Raw genomic sequence first — 13,249 nt, 5'->3', positions numbered from 1 at the left:
GAGTTTGCTTTGTTCCTCTGTCCCCTTCCCTCCTGTCACCTCAACTTCCTCAGACTTATTTTATATCATCAGCATATTTAAGGCATTTTTGAAATTACATTCTGGTCAAGGTCACTGCAATGAATCTAATTCTTCCCACCATACAGCCTGTCAATTCTTTAACTCCCATCTGATTTATTTATTCTGTTTATTATCAGAGACCAGTCCAGTCAATACAAGCTGGAACCCAAGCACACACACTTGAATCATACGTGCCAATGCTCATCAAGGCATGCAAGATAACTGCTCTAGTCCAGATCACTCCTCTCATCTATGGCCAGCCTTTAGGTAAGGAGGCTCTGAGTGATGAATTTTTATACCTTGACTTCTGCTTAACCCCAGTGGTTGTTTGGTTACTGGAAACCAAAGGAATTGAAATAGCATCACAAATTCCATGGAAGAGGCCTGGGAAAGGGATCTCTGCGTTTCTTATCCCAAGCCAGCAGGACCATATTTTAAGATGGGCTTTCTGAGTTGACAGTTCCTTTATTAGCTTCTGTACACATAGGAATTCAAGCAAAACACCATCAAACCATACCAGACAGTCATGTCAAGAAAATGTTACAAACAGAGCAGCGTATGGAGAATTGGAACTTGAAGTAAAGCCAAAGCACTAACCTCAATTGCAGCCTAGGTTAGGCAGCAAACCAACCCAAACGGGATGCTGGAAGTGCAGTAGAAAGTGAATAGCTGTTGGCTTCCCTCTGCAAACCACCATCCTTCCCAAATGTTAATGGTCACCATGATCCTCAGACAAGGTTCACAACCCACTTCAACCCACTTCTGGTTGTCTTTGAACACAGTTGGTGGTTACAACTCAAGGACCACTGCAAATTTCAAAAAATAAAGGCAGGAAAGCATGTATACACAGGTTTTGCTATTGACAGAGATTATGCTATAGGCAGACTATGTACATTGGGCTGGAGCCTTCAAGGATTTGAAGTACAAACACTGCTCAAAAAATTTCACTGGGGGACATGAAGTTTTGGGGAAGAGAAGTGGTGTTCTGTACAAGAACATTTTGTGCCTGCTTAGTTAATTTTAATGCTACCAGTAGACCATTGTGCCAAGTAAAATCCAAAATGGGACATTGATGTCCACCAACATCAGCTGGGGGGGAGGGGGGGGAGGCAGGACTAGGAAGCAGATTCCTTCATACCTGTCACCTTCATCATTATATTCCCCAGCTGATAAACAATTCTTTCACTTTCTCTCTGTCCTTTAACACCTCCTAATTGCTCTTTCCATCTTCTTCCTTGTATAGATGCTTTGCAACCATCTTTTATGAGCAATCACTTTCTATTCACACTTGTGAAAATTTTTTCACATTTATCCTCGTTGATACAAGGTCTTGGATCACATCAGAGCTGTGCTGGTTCATACTATATAGAGGCAGGATTTGGGGTCTCAGGGATTAAATCACAGCCTCTGAACTCCTCTTGACTTTGACAGTGTCAAACTTCACCCTTGCATCTTCTCTGCCCTATCATTACATGAGTTCAAGGAGCCTTTGAAATGTTTAGTATTTCACCATATACGAGCAGAGAATATTTTGGTTTCTCTATCAGTACATTTCTGCTTGGTAACTCCCAGTTTGAATGCTGATTATGTTTTGCATAAGATTAACTAAATTGCAGCCCTTCTGTTTCATTGGTACTTTTTGTCTGCTTCCTACATGAACAATGTCAGGGAGATTGCAAGCTGACTACAATTCCCTTTCCTAAGAAAAAGGAAAACAACATCTAAGAGCCCAATCAGTACAAGTTTCCTGATGTCTGTTGGGTTTTGTAAGCTCTATTGTACTCTGGCACTTAATGATTTCTGTTCATTTGCTTCACTTTAAGAAATGAATGTAATGATTGCCCCAGTGTTCTGCACCACTGGTGTCTATTGATAAATATGGAACAGGTATAAAAACAAGCTTGCTCTCTTTTCTGTTCTAAAATTCACTGATCTAACAAGTTATTTGTGCAATGCCAAAGTAATGACAGGTCTTTGCTCTGGAGTTGAAATATTTGGTTGCCAGAGGGAGGTCTGCTGTAGGCTGTATTTCACAAATAAGATCAACAGTGGTGTTAGGCTTCCAGGAGTGTTGATGAAATACATGAGCACAAAACTCTGCTCAGATCCTGCCTGAGTCTGAAGGGGCCCATATGCCTACAGGTATGGAATTGTATCAATAAATGTCACAGTTTGAAAGAAATTACCTCTGTCTTCATTGAAAGGGACTTCATTAGCAAATAAGTTTCAGGGCTATGAACTGGGAGCAGAAGGAGAGGTTTGTTTGCTGCCTAAAGGGAAGTACAAGCTCTTGGATCAGTGAGGGGGATCTACACATTATACAGAGACCTGGGGACCCTGGAATATAAAGCAGTGAGATGCCTGAAAGTTAATGCTGCAACATAAGAGCTGTATTTGTTGTACTCCTTTATAGATAGATCCATTCTCCACCAGGTGCATCCTCATAGCATCTCAATTTTGGCAACAGCACCAAGCCTTTCTGTTCTGCAGGATCCCTTGGGAGGAGCTCGGAGGGAAACAAAATAAGATGAACAAGTTTAGGGTGTAACTCAGGTGAAATTAGAAACGTTTCTAGAGAAAGGGGAAACGTTAGGAGAACATTTCATTGACGTTAGAAAGCATGAAGGGGAACAGTTCAGAGACATCCAGAGCTCTCCATGGACACAGTGACTCTTTCTAAATTGCAGCAGTCACTGTTTCAGGCTTGCTGAACTTCAGCTTTCTGAAGGCTCTGTGGGAACAGCAGCCAGCATGATGGCTGTGAGCAATACTGGGAGTCTGCCCAGGCATGGAAAGGGAGTAAGCTGATAAGGATAAGAAAGTGTGATGAATTATTCCTGGGCTTGTCACCTTTATTTAACTTACTCCCTTTTGCATCCAGGGAAACACAGTCCTTCCAAAAGAGTTACTTTGGATTTCTTAATATTAGGAGGCAGTTGTGACATTTGTCCTTCCCTGGGCATGATTAGACTTAAGGCATTTTAGTGCTGTTTTTTTTTCTCCATAACAATCTCCCTATTGCTTTATCTGAGGATCCCAAAGGTCACTAAACAAGTCCTCACTAAAGTCTTCTGGAGATTGATTCTTTTCCTTTGCTGTAACACAGAGAAGGAAAAGTATGGGTTGCAATGTAAAATGCACAAATCTTGCTCTCATTTCCTTTCTTTGAATAGGTTCTTATTACAGCTTCCCTCTAGAACAGACTTGCACACTAATGCAATACAGAAACAACATTCACAGGGATTTGTGATCCTGTATTATACAGAAGTTCTCAAGATCATGTACAAAGCAGTGGCAGTGCTGAAAATGGATTTTGGGTACCCAAGAGCCTCAGTCTCTTCAGCAGCTCTCTCTGAGCTCTGTATCTCAGACTGCTGTCTCCTCTGATGTTTGTTTCTGGTGCCTTCTAAAGCATAGCTGGTTACTTTAGGGCAAGCAATTTTATCTGCTTTTTCTACATCCTATTTTTATTATTTGGAATAGAAATTTTAAGCATCTAATACAACATTGCAGCAAATAAAAGCAGCATCCTGCAATGCTGCCATCCAGTCCAAACACTTTTCCAGGCTGTCATATTTTGAAAGGCACACACCTTTGTTTAGGTCTGTTTGCCCCACTCCTCCTCCCTGACAAGAGCTGCAGAACCTATTCCAATTTCTAGTCTATTATGGCAGCAGTTTAGTTCAGTGTAAACAACTTAATTTTCCCCCCTGGTATTTAACATTCTAGATAAAGAACAATATTGTCCTTGCATGGTCTTTTCTACCAGCTGTGCCCTCTTTTCCTTTCCCCTGTTTAATTTACAGATCTCCTCTAACTTGAATTTACCTTTCTGACCTAACCAGAGCAGCACACACTGTCCTAGGGCTTATCTCACCCAGACATTACATCTCTTCTCATGGGCTCCAATACAGTTTTGGATAGTTGTGATCCATTGCCCAGCTGCAGCACACTGGTGACTTCTGCTCTTGGGCTGAGTATCCAGCTTCCAGCAAAAAGAACTTGGTATTTGTTCCTAACTACATAATCACATCCTACATTAATTTCCTGCCACTCTGGCATCCTTGTCCTGAGGTCGCCCAATTCTCTCCATGTGGCATTTGCTGTTCTGGTTCAGAGCATGTACCTAACCTCTAAAAGCAACTACAGATCCTCTCCACATTTCTGGAAGCTTGGGTACAAATTAGACAGGCTAGACAGACAGTAAGAATTAAAAATAAAGGATTTCTATGCAATATTCCCCTGCTCAGCACAATGCCAGAAGCACCGTCTTTTTGTATATTGTTGACTGATCACTTAGGTACAATCTGTGGCCTTGCCATTCTCCTAAGAAATTATTTCACAATTGTATATTTAAGTCACATAGAACCAATAATTAGCCAAAGACCTGTTTGAGTGGACTTTGTTGAAATGATACCATTAACATGGCCCCTCAAACAGAAGGGATTCTGTGCTCTGTTGTTCACTCATGTCAGCGTTTGAAAGCATTGCTACATGTGCTCCATCACAGCAGCTGGCTTCAGAAGTGGTACTTCCCATAGCCTGAAGTTCTGTACCTTGCTTTATTACTTGATTAAAATAAGGAATTGAAAGGTAAGAGTGTTTATCATTTTAGATTTGAGACACTTTAAATACAAATATCAATTCAGAAGAAATACAGGTCTGCTGCCTTGGAAACTCTGGGTAGATTACCTTGACAACTGGTTGCAGCTGAGATGTGGCTCAAAAAAAGCAAATAGAGATTTGTCATAGAGGAATGGGGACAAGTGAGCTCCTGCACCCTGTGGACTGATAGATCCAGAAGCCCTGCTCCTGCTATTCCCCAATTGCATTTCCTGTTGAGCAAGTTCAGGCAATTTAAAAAAGCAACTGGCAATTTCCCCTTTCATTTGTGACCTTTTAAGCTCAAGGAAAGGAAAACAACAGCAACAAAGTAGTAAAACAATCACCCCAAAGCCCTTTCAGTTTACAAAAAGAGCTGAAGGGATATTTTTCTTAGTTGACTCTAGAAACTGGATCTGTATTTTTCATTTCTGTCTCTGTTCTGGTTCACACACCCTGTGCTCAGCACAGCACGTCTCACAGTGGCAGGGAACAGCTGAGGAACACAAAGCCTTCAGACCAGGCATCCACCCAACTGTCCACCCTGAACGAGAAAGAGAGTGCTCAGAGGATGCAGCTGCATTTTTAAAACATTCCAGGTTCACATTGTAACTTTATTAACATGAAAACTAGGCTTAAGGACTTACTTCCAGGAAGCTGAGGATTGTGAGCACAGGGAAACAATTCCCTGGACAGACAAATCTATCTGTCTCTACGCCAGGCAGCCACATGCCTGGATACCTGCCATGTCACGCTTACTGTGCTTACCCTGAGCAACACTCCATATTTCTGTCTGGGACTATCTGACAAGAAACATACACAGGAACATTATTCAGATCCTTTTTTTTTTTTTTTTTTTTCCTTGAATGTAGGGCACCTTTGCTTGGGTACACTACAGTGTCCTGCTTTGCAGCTCTTCCTGTCTCCATTCATTCTGTGCACACAAAGCTATGCTGGGTGCACAGCATTCAAGTCAATTCTTAATCCACATCACCAGCCACAATCTCTGCCTGCAAGGATATAAACTAAAGGTATCCAAGGTTAAAGCCAGCATCTTTCTGATCCTCATTTCACCTATTCATAAAAGACAATGCTGAACCACAGATTGCAGCTCTCTATCACATTCTTGATATGGCTACTCCCAGGCACTGATCTGGGGCACAAACCTAAGTATTGAAGCTCAAATTCACCAATTACCTGGATATTTACATAGCACTCCTGGTATCACTTAAAGAAATGCTCAGACACAAGGAAACAAGAACAATTCATGTCAGCTATTTGTAGTCTCCCACGTATGCGTGCAGCTTTGCAAGCAAAAAAGCAGCCAGTCCCTGCTCTCACTCAGAATTGCTCAGTTCCCATTGAGAACCACCTCTTCTGTGAATAACTGAAGTACTGAGCTCCTTGGAAAAATGTCTCTTTAAGGGAAACAATGGAAACTGCTCAAGATTGAGCAGAGTCATTAATAAACCCTCAGGAAACAGATCAGAAGCTCAGCTTCCTTCTACTGATCAGAGAGGCATAAAGAGACTGTAAGTAGTACTTCTGTTTTTAAAGCATCTAAGGAATCTGGAGTACTGAGAAACTTTGAAAGCAGACAGGCAAGTCCCTTTACCCCATCACTGGCTTCAGGAAACGCCATCCTTCAAAGCCCTGAGGCAGAAAACATTGGAGATGCTAAGCAAGTGCTGGGCAATCATAATTAGCCACTTACATGCACATCAACTTTGCCTGCACCCTCCCATGGCAGACAAACTGCCCTACTTAGAGAATAACCCTCAGCTGATCTGCCAGAGGCAATAAAGCCAGACAGGACCAGAACCGGATTAAAGATCTAGGGATTTCCAGTCCCCTGAAATATCCACTAAACTACATCGCCCTGGTCTGCTGCCAACTGTTAGGAAATTATCCTACCATGGAGCATTCCAAAGAGAACTTGCAGACAGGCTTGAGCTCTCCTACAAAACTGTATTAACTAAATGGCCAGTTTGGCGAGGAACAGCATTATAAATACTTAAGCTACAAATTAAGGAGGTGTTTGAGAGCCGCGCCGTCAAGCTCGCTGTCATCTTTGCCGCAGCATCACACCAGTACGTGAGCTTATTTCATAACTAAAACCTACAAATCCCACCCGGTGACCTATATTTGAGGTGTGGGTCTCTGGGAAAGTTATTGACTGTCCCTTGAAATTTGCCAGAACCGAGTTAGTCTGCATGTATTTCAGGAGGTGGGAGCAGACGTCGGCTGCAAGGCCCGAGTGAGGGGGCGGGAGGGCGGCAGAGGGCGAGGGGAGCGGCTCAGGATGTTCTGGCTCTGCTTCTGGCCCCACAGACGGGCCAGGCTGACTGCAGTCTGTCCCTCGTCGTCCGGGACCAGAGCTTGTGCCCCCCAGCTCAGGAGCAGCTCGATGCAGTCACAGCGGCCCATGGCAGCGGCGACGTGAAGGGCCGTCCTTCCCAGAGGGGTCTTAGCGTGCAGATCCGCACCTGCCAAAAACCGCACAGATGGGGAGCGTGGCACTGCATCGGAAAGGAGGCAATGCCACCTGCGGGCCAGAACGCACCATGATTTTCTGCAGGCGGATGCAGATTGGTTTAGTCACGTCTAATCAGCGCAACTAACAAAGCTGTCTGGTGAACAACTGCTCCTGCTGCCCTCTGCCCCAGCGAGGTGTTGTTATAGCACTGGGAGATCTCGACCTCCTAGAAGAGAGGAGGCCAGGCTTGAGGACCTGGACTGAAGGGAGCACCAGCAAATAAGGTGGGATTTCATTATCAAATGTCCTTTCATTCAGGACATTTAAGTGACCACAGCTGGCCAAAAGGACTGTCCCTTGTGCAAAAGCAGATGTCTGGGGAAAGCTGCAAAGCAACAAAAAAGTCCAAATGTCAGAGCTCACAACTCTCCTTGCACTTCAGTGGCTGAAACACCACTGCACAGGATTGATAAAAACTAAACATTCCTAGATAATAAGAAAAAGCAATAAATAAACGAGAGGAAACAAAAAAAAAAAAAACAAAAAAAAAAAAAAAACAAAAAAAAAAAAAAAAAAAGAAACCTGTTTTCCAAAATCAATGTGTCTAATGCCAGAAGTCCTTACACTTAGCAAGATCAGCAGCTTTTAGCATCAACAAGTCTACATCAGAACTGATGTGCTGAATACATTCTCCACCACAAATACAAAACACTTGAGGCCATTTGGGTAAAATTCTATGGCCTGAGTAAACAGGAAGGTGGTATCATGTGCAGCTACAGCTAGAGAAGGATTGTTCCCAGAGTTATTACCATTTATCAGCAGAAACTTGGCAGTTTCAGTGTGACCTCTGTGGATGGCAATGAACAGTGCCACGAAAGCTCGGTGTGCTACCCAGTCCTTTTTCTGCTCTGGTCCCAGTAACTCTGCATGTGGTGTGGTGCCTGCAGAGTCCTCCGTAACTCCCAGATGAGCTAGCTGCAAAATGAACACAAAACTTACACTCACTTTCAAAAGAGTAGTTTAATTCTTTTCAGGTATCAACAAAGTCTTGTGTCTGGACTTGGGGGATACTTGCACAACGCATAAATCACTCAAAGATCAGCTAAATAAATCCCACTCATTTCTTACTCTCCCTCATCTTGATTCTCTACCATAGCCACCCCCTGGAGGGAACATGAATTTGGGTTTTCCTTTTGTATGTGGTTATTAAGCACCACAAAATCTTACAGAAACTGCTTCTCTTTGCAGTTCTTATCCTTCTTTTAAATTTGTCAAGACCTGACCTGTTTTTGAAGAAAGAGGACAAAGACAGTGTGTCCACATAAGCCCAGGTTCCCTAGGAGGCAGGTGAGACTTTGGGCCTTAATTCCAACTCTTAAACCTAAGCCACCTCAGGAAACAGTCTTGTATCACTTTCTTTCCCAGAAGGAGGATTTTTTTGGTAATAAACCCTAACACACTAGTCCTAAAGTGTTGTTGAGAGGCCCCTTGGCACGATTTTTAGGTGCCTTATGCTGCTGTTCTTCCTGAGAAACCATTTCCATGTTGGGCTACATCTTCCACAGTGCACTATAGTATTCTCATCTAGCAGGCAGAAGCACATTATTAGAACAGCTATATGGTTACTTCTTAAAAAATAAGGTTTTTTTCTCCTTTTGAAAAATCAACAGTATCAAGAAGCTTTTTGTGAAGCTCCTATGCCAACACAACTTTCATTTCAAAGGAGACCATTTACAATTTCTCTTTGTAGCACATCCTTTTCTTTCCTGCTCTACCCTGAGTAGAAAGCTTCTCAATACAAAGAGAACTCAAAACAGAGGGGGGAAAAAAATAAAAATAAAAAAACCCCACAAAAACCAATTTGCCCAAGAGCAAAGGACAAGCCATCTGTGGCACAGGACAGAACAGCTGCTTGCCAGTGAACTGCAACACTACACAACAGTTAACAAAAGGAAGTGAAGAACCCTGTGGTATCCATTTGCAGTGGTTAGGGAAAAGCAGAAGAATAGAATGTGATTAGCCAGCTTGGAATTTGGCCAAGGAAAAGGAGATAATGGTTCTCTATGAAAGGTGCCAAAGGATATTTCATGGCCACATCTGTTCAGGCCTGAAGGTTTACAGTACAGCTGAGCTGCAGTACCTTGTGTTTCTGCTGAGCCAACGTTTCTGTCCTAAATTGAGAGAGCAGTGTGACCTTTATCAAAGCTCCACAGAAACTATTTGCTACATTAAAAAAATAAAATAAAAAGAAAAATCAAAGCGTTCTTGCTAATCAGAGTTGACAGGATCATGAACTCAAGATGGTCCATAAACTAGCACCAGATAAAGTGGATGAGACAGAATATCTTCTGATTCTTGATTTTGGCAGACATTGAGTCCCCTTCTTACTCTGAAATCAGTCTGGGCAGTGGTGGATATACTCTAACACAGTTTCTGCCTCTAATTGTCACAACCAAGTCACCCAGCCTTCTGGGAATACTCAAGCACAGATAATCTCCATCTTCTAATGATGTTTCAAGATAATTCAGAAAAAGGCCTTGCTTACATACTGCATATTATTTCTCCTGCCATATGAAAAACACTGGGATTAAGAATCTTTTGTTGAGACCATGAAACCACATGAGAAGGGTAAAATGGCAGACAGCTAAGTAAGAAATGGCAGACATCAGGACAACTAGGGACAGGAAAAGTAGTCTGAAAGTACACTCACATTAGCGGTGCAAAGTTATAAAATGGCAAGAACTTCCACTCCAAGTATATTTGCTGTTACCAGTGAACAGCACATGCAAGTTATTTTAAAACTGAACAGGCTGCATGAGGGATTGATTCCTCAGTCTGAGATTCCTAATCCCTATCAGATTACTATTTTCATTGTGAGTTGTTGCCAGAACAGCCAACCTGCTTCATTCCTATGGCAAGCCTCTTCCATTAAAGACTTCCCCACTGTTTGCTCTATGAAGTCTTGCTCTAAGAGCACTTAGACCTTAAGAAAGAAGCTTTTAACTTAGAGCACACCATCCATGCATGGAAGTAATGGAATCAACCTTGTCAGTATCTCCTTCTGCAGCAGCTGCCACCAGATGTCCCCAGCCATCGTGCCGCCAGATACGCATTTTGATCCTTCCACCAGGGACAATGTCATTGTCCTTAAATGTAGACTCGTCTGGCAGATCTGCTGGAGGGAGTTAGAAGGAAAAGCAGGTCAATATATCCTGAAAGAAGACAAAGACCAGCTTGGAAAACAAAGTCACGTGATGACCAAATTGTTTTAGCCATGCTCTCTGAGGTTACTGTCACAATACATTGAGGGCACCTTGGGTCCTGTTGTGCTAAGTAGGAATTTAGAGGCATTTAGAATCATAGAATCAGCTGGGCTGGAAGAGACCTCTGAGATCAAGTCCAACCCTTGCTCCACTACCGCCACGGTTACCAGCCCATGGCACTGAGTGCCACATCCAGTCTCTTTTTAAATATCTCCAGGGACAGAGAATCATGATCATGATCTGCTCCATAACCCTGCCAGGCACTGAGGTCAGGCTGATGGGCCTGGAGTTTTCCGGGTTCTCCTTCCGGCCCTTTTTGTGGATTGCTGTAACATTCACCAGGTTCCAATCATCTGGGATGTCCCTGGTGAGCCAGGACTGTTGGTAGATGATAGAGAGAGGCTTGGGGAGCTCTTCTGCCAGCTCTCTCATCACCCTCGGGTGGATCCCATCTGGTCCCATAGATTTATAAGGGCACCTGGGGAGATGGTGGGGGTTGGGAGGGGATTCTTTTGCCTCTCCAATGAGGGACCTGTTTCCATTCCCTCCCATCCACCTGGTTTGCTCCAACTGCCTGATGGCAGGAGGGGCAGGGCTTCACCGTCTCCTTTTGGACTTCTTTTGGGTTAGAAAGGGTATGACTCCACCAGTCAATTTCACTGTCCCTAATACTTCTTAGTCTCTCTACCTCCTCCTTGAGCTCTGGCACCAGGCATAGCAAGTCATTCACCTGCTCGCATTGCACAGAGACCCCCCTCACCCTGTCCTCTGGTGCTAACACGAGGCTCAGACACTCAGCCAGAGGCCTGAACAGCTACGCCGCTCTTGCTGTCCCTCTTCAGGGGTTCCATCTGTGTGGACACACCCTGTGTCTTAACAGCAACAGGTTTTGCTTTTTTGGAGACCATTACTCCTTCAAGAGAGCTGGGAGGTGGCTGTGCCCCTCCTGCTTGCCCTGCCTGTGTGAACTGCCTCAAGAACTGCCGTGCCACGTACCTGTTCACCGCGCTCCAGGTCACTGGCGCCCCTCGCAGCCCTTTCTATCCCTCTGGGCAGTGCTGGGTGCCACTCCCTCATCAGCTGATTGGCCTCACCTGAGACCACCAGCAGAAGGTGGGGCAGCTCTTTGCTGCCCTTTATATCCCTCTGGGCAGTGCTGGGTACCACCCTCTTATCAATCAGCTGATTGGCCTCACCTGAGACCACCACCAGCAGAAGGGTGTGGCCTGCCTCGCAGCCCTTTCTATCCCTCTGGGCAGTGCTGGGTGCCACCCCCTTATCAACCAGCTGATTGGCCTCACCTGAGCCCACCAGCCAATCTCTAACCTAAAGAGACCCTTTTGAGCAGAGCATTATCTTTAAGGAGAAGGAAGCAAAGTTAAGTGTTGAGAACTGAATTCCAAATCCAGTACAGTAAGAACAGGAAAGCATGACCTAAGCAGTCATAGCCAGCAGGTAATAAGATCCTACAAATAATCTCCAAGAATCCCAGAGATTACAGGTCCTCACCTTCATCCAGGTACTGAAGCCTCTGGAAGTGAAAGGGGATCCCAGTCAAGAGTTCTAAATGTGATTTAAGCTTCTTCAGAGTCAAATCATTTTGGCATTGAGGCAGTGAAAAGATCTCAGCAGTTTCAACTAGACACAGCTGGACACTAAAGGTGTGCAGGGGCCTGGAAGGCATGGAGATGGAGTGGCCCCTTACCAGGAAGTGTTTGAGAGACTTGCCTCTCAGAAAAAGATCAGAATCATTATAAGGACAGGGGTCTATACCTGGTAATTCTTCCCTCCCCCAGACATTCCCCTTGTGTCAAAGCCCTCCCTGTATAGATCCCACTGCACATTATAGTATCCAAGTAGCTTAAATTGACATCATAGAAGCACAGTCCACTCATGTGATGTAATAGCCTGTAACAACTTAACAGAGAACACCTCAGAAAGTAATGCACCAGAGTGGTTACAGAAGACTTGTTCCTGCCCATCTTTTGATTTTTGCTGGAATGACATAAGATGACTCGGAAAACAACCTGTAGAGAAACCAAGTAGTAACTTGGGTAAATACCAATGGTTACCTGTATTTCATGTTCCTGTTTTCTTTGTTAAAATACAGATCTGAAGCTGCATGTTTAGTCTAAAGTGTAATAAAAGAAGGGTGTACAGCTGTTTGTGTTTCCAGTTTAATACACAGGGGTCTTGGACTCCAACTCAAAGCATGAGGGTAGGCTTTGCCAGGGGGTGCAGTGTTTATTCTCCTCACTCCTGCATGGGCTGAAATCCTGCAGTTAAAAGAGGGGGGAAGGCCAGATATTCTTTTGCAGCAGTTAGCTGAAGCTCTAGAGTGGAAATCACCAAAAAGGTGACTGCAGCTGGAGAAGACATAGAAGAGCCCTGAGCTTAGAAGCAAAACCAACCAGCCAGGTGCTGATTATTCATTTCCCCCCCTCAAACACTCCCCAAGGTTTAACAGCTCCACAGAGGCCATAGATGTAAGATGTCCAAGAATAACACCACACTGAAAAAAAGTCCAGAATATTCTTCCAGGCTGAGGTTTGGAGAGGGAAGGATTTAAGATAAATACTTGAGTGCCAGTCTCACCCAGCACCCACAAGTTCTTGTCATTTAACATAAATCTTGTTTGCGTAGAATGGAAACTCAGCAATTTTAGTTTCAAAGCCCAAGCATTTTCACTTCAAGGAAAAAGTGCAGGAAAGAGCAACTTAGGATCTCAGGACATGTAATCTGTTTTTCACTACACAGCATCATTAATTCCACACTCACCCCTGGTTTGACAGGTCACAGTGTTTAATGCCAGGAAGATGCTTTGTTAACCAAAAGAATATTCATTAAC

At 43.9% G+C, this 13,249-nt stretch overlaps 1 protein-coding gene across 1 annotated transcript; it reads right to left on the bottom strand.

Moving 5' to 3' along the window:
- Positions 1 to 6,569: 6,569 nt before the first annotated feature.
- ANKRD60 (ankyrin repeat domain 60) lies at positions 6,570 to 12,237 on the bottom strand. Its single transcript, XM_071759968.1, has 4 exons — positions 11,911 to 12,237; positions 10,183 to 10,310; positions 7,948 to 8,113; positions 6,570 to 7,148 (listed from the first exon to the last, which is right to left on the bottom strand). Exons 1-4 carry the CDS (start codon positions 12,083 to 12,085, stop codon positions 6,883 to 6,885), a joined length of 735 nt encoding a protein of 244 aa, XP_071616069.1. The 5' UTR covers positions 12,086 to 12,237; the 3' UTR covers positions 6,570 to 6,882.
- Positions 12,238 to 13,249: the final 1,012 nt, after the last annotated feature.

Source organism: Heliangelus exortis, chromosome 16 (assembly GCF_036169615.1).
Source record: "Heliangelus exortis chromosome 16, bHelExo1.hap1, whole genome shotgun sequence".
In the NCBI taxonomy this organism is placed as follows: domain Eukaryota; kingdom Metazoa; phylum Chordata; class Aves; order Apodiformes; family Trochilidae; genus Heliangelus; species Heliangelus exortis.
Note: the sequence above shows the minus strand (reverse complement) of the source record. Positions and strands in the feature narration are given on the sequence as shown.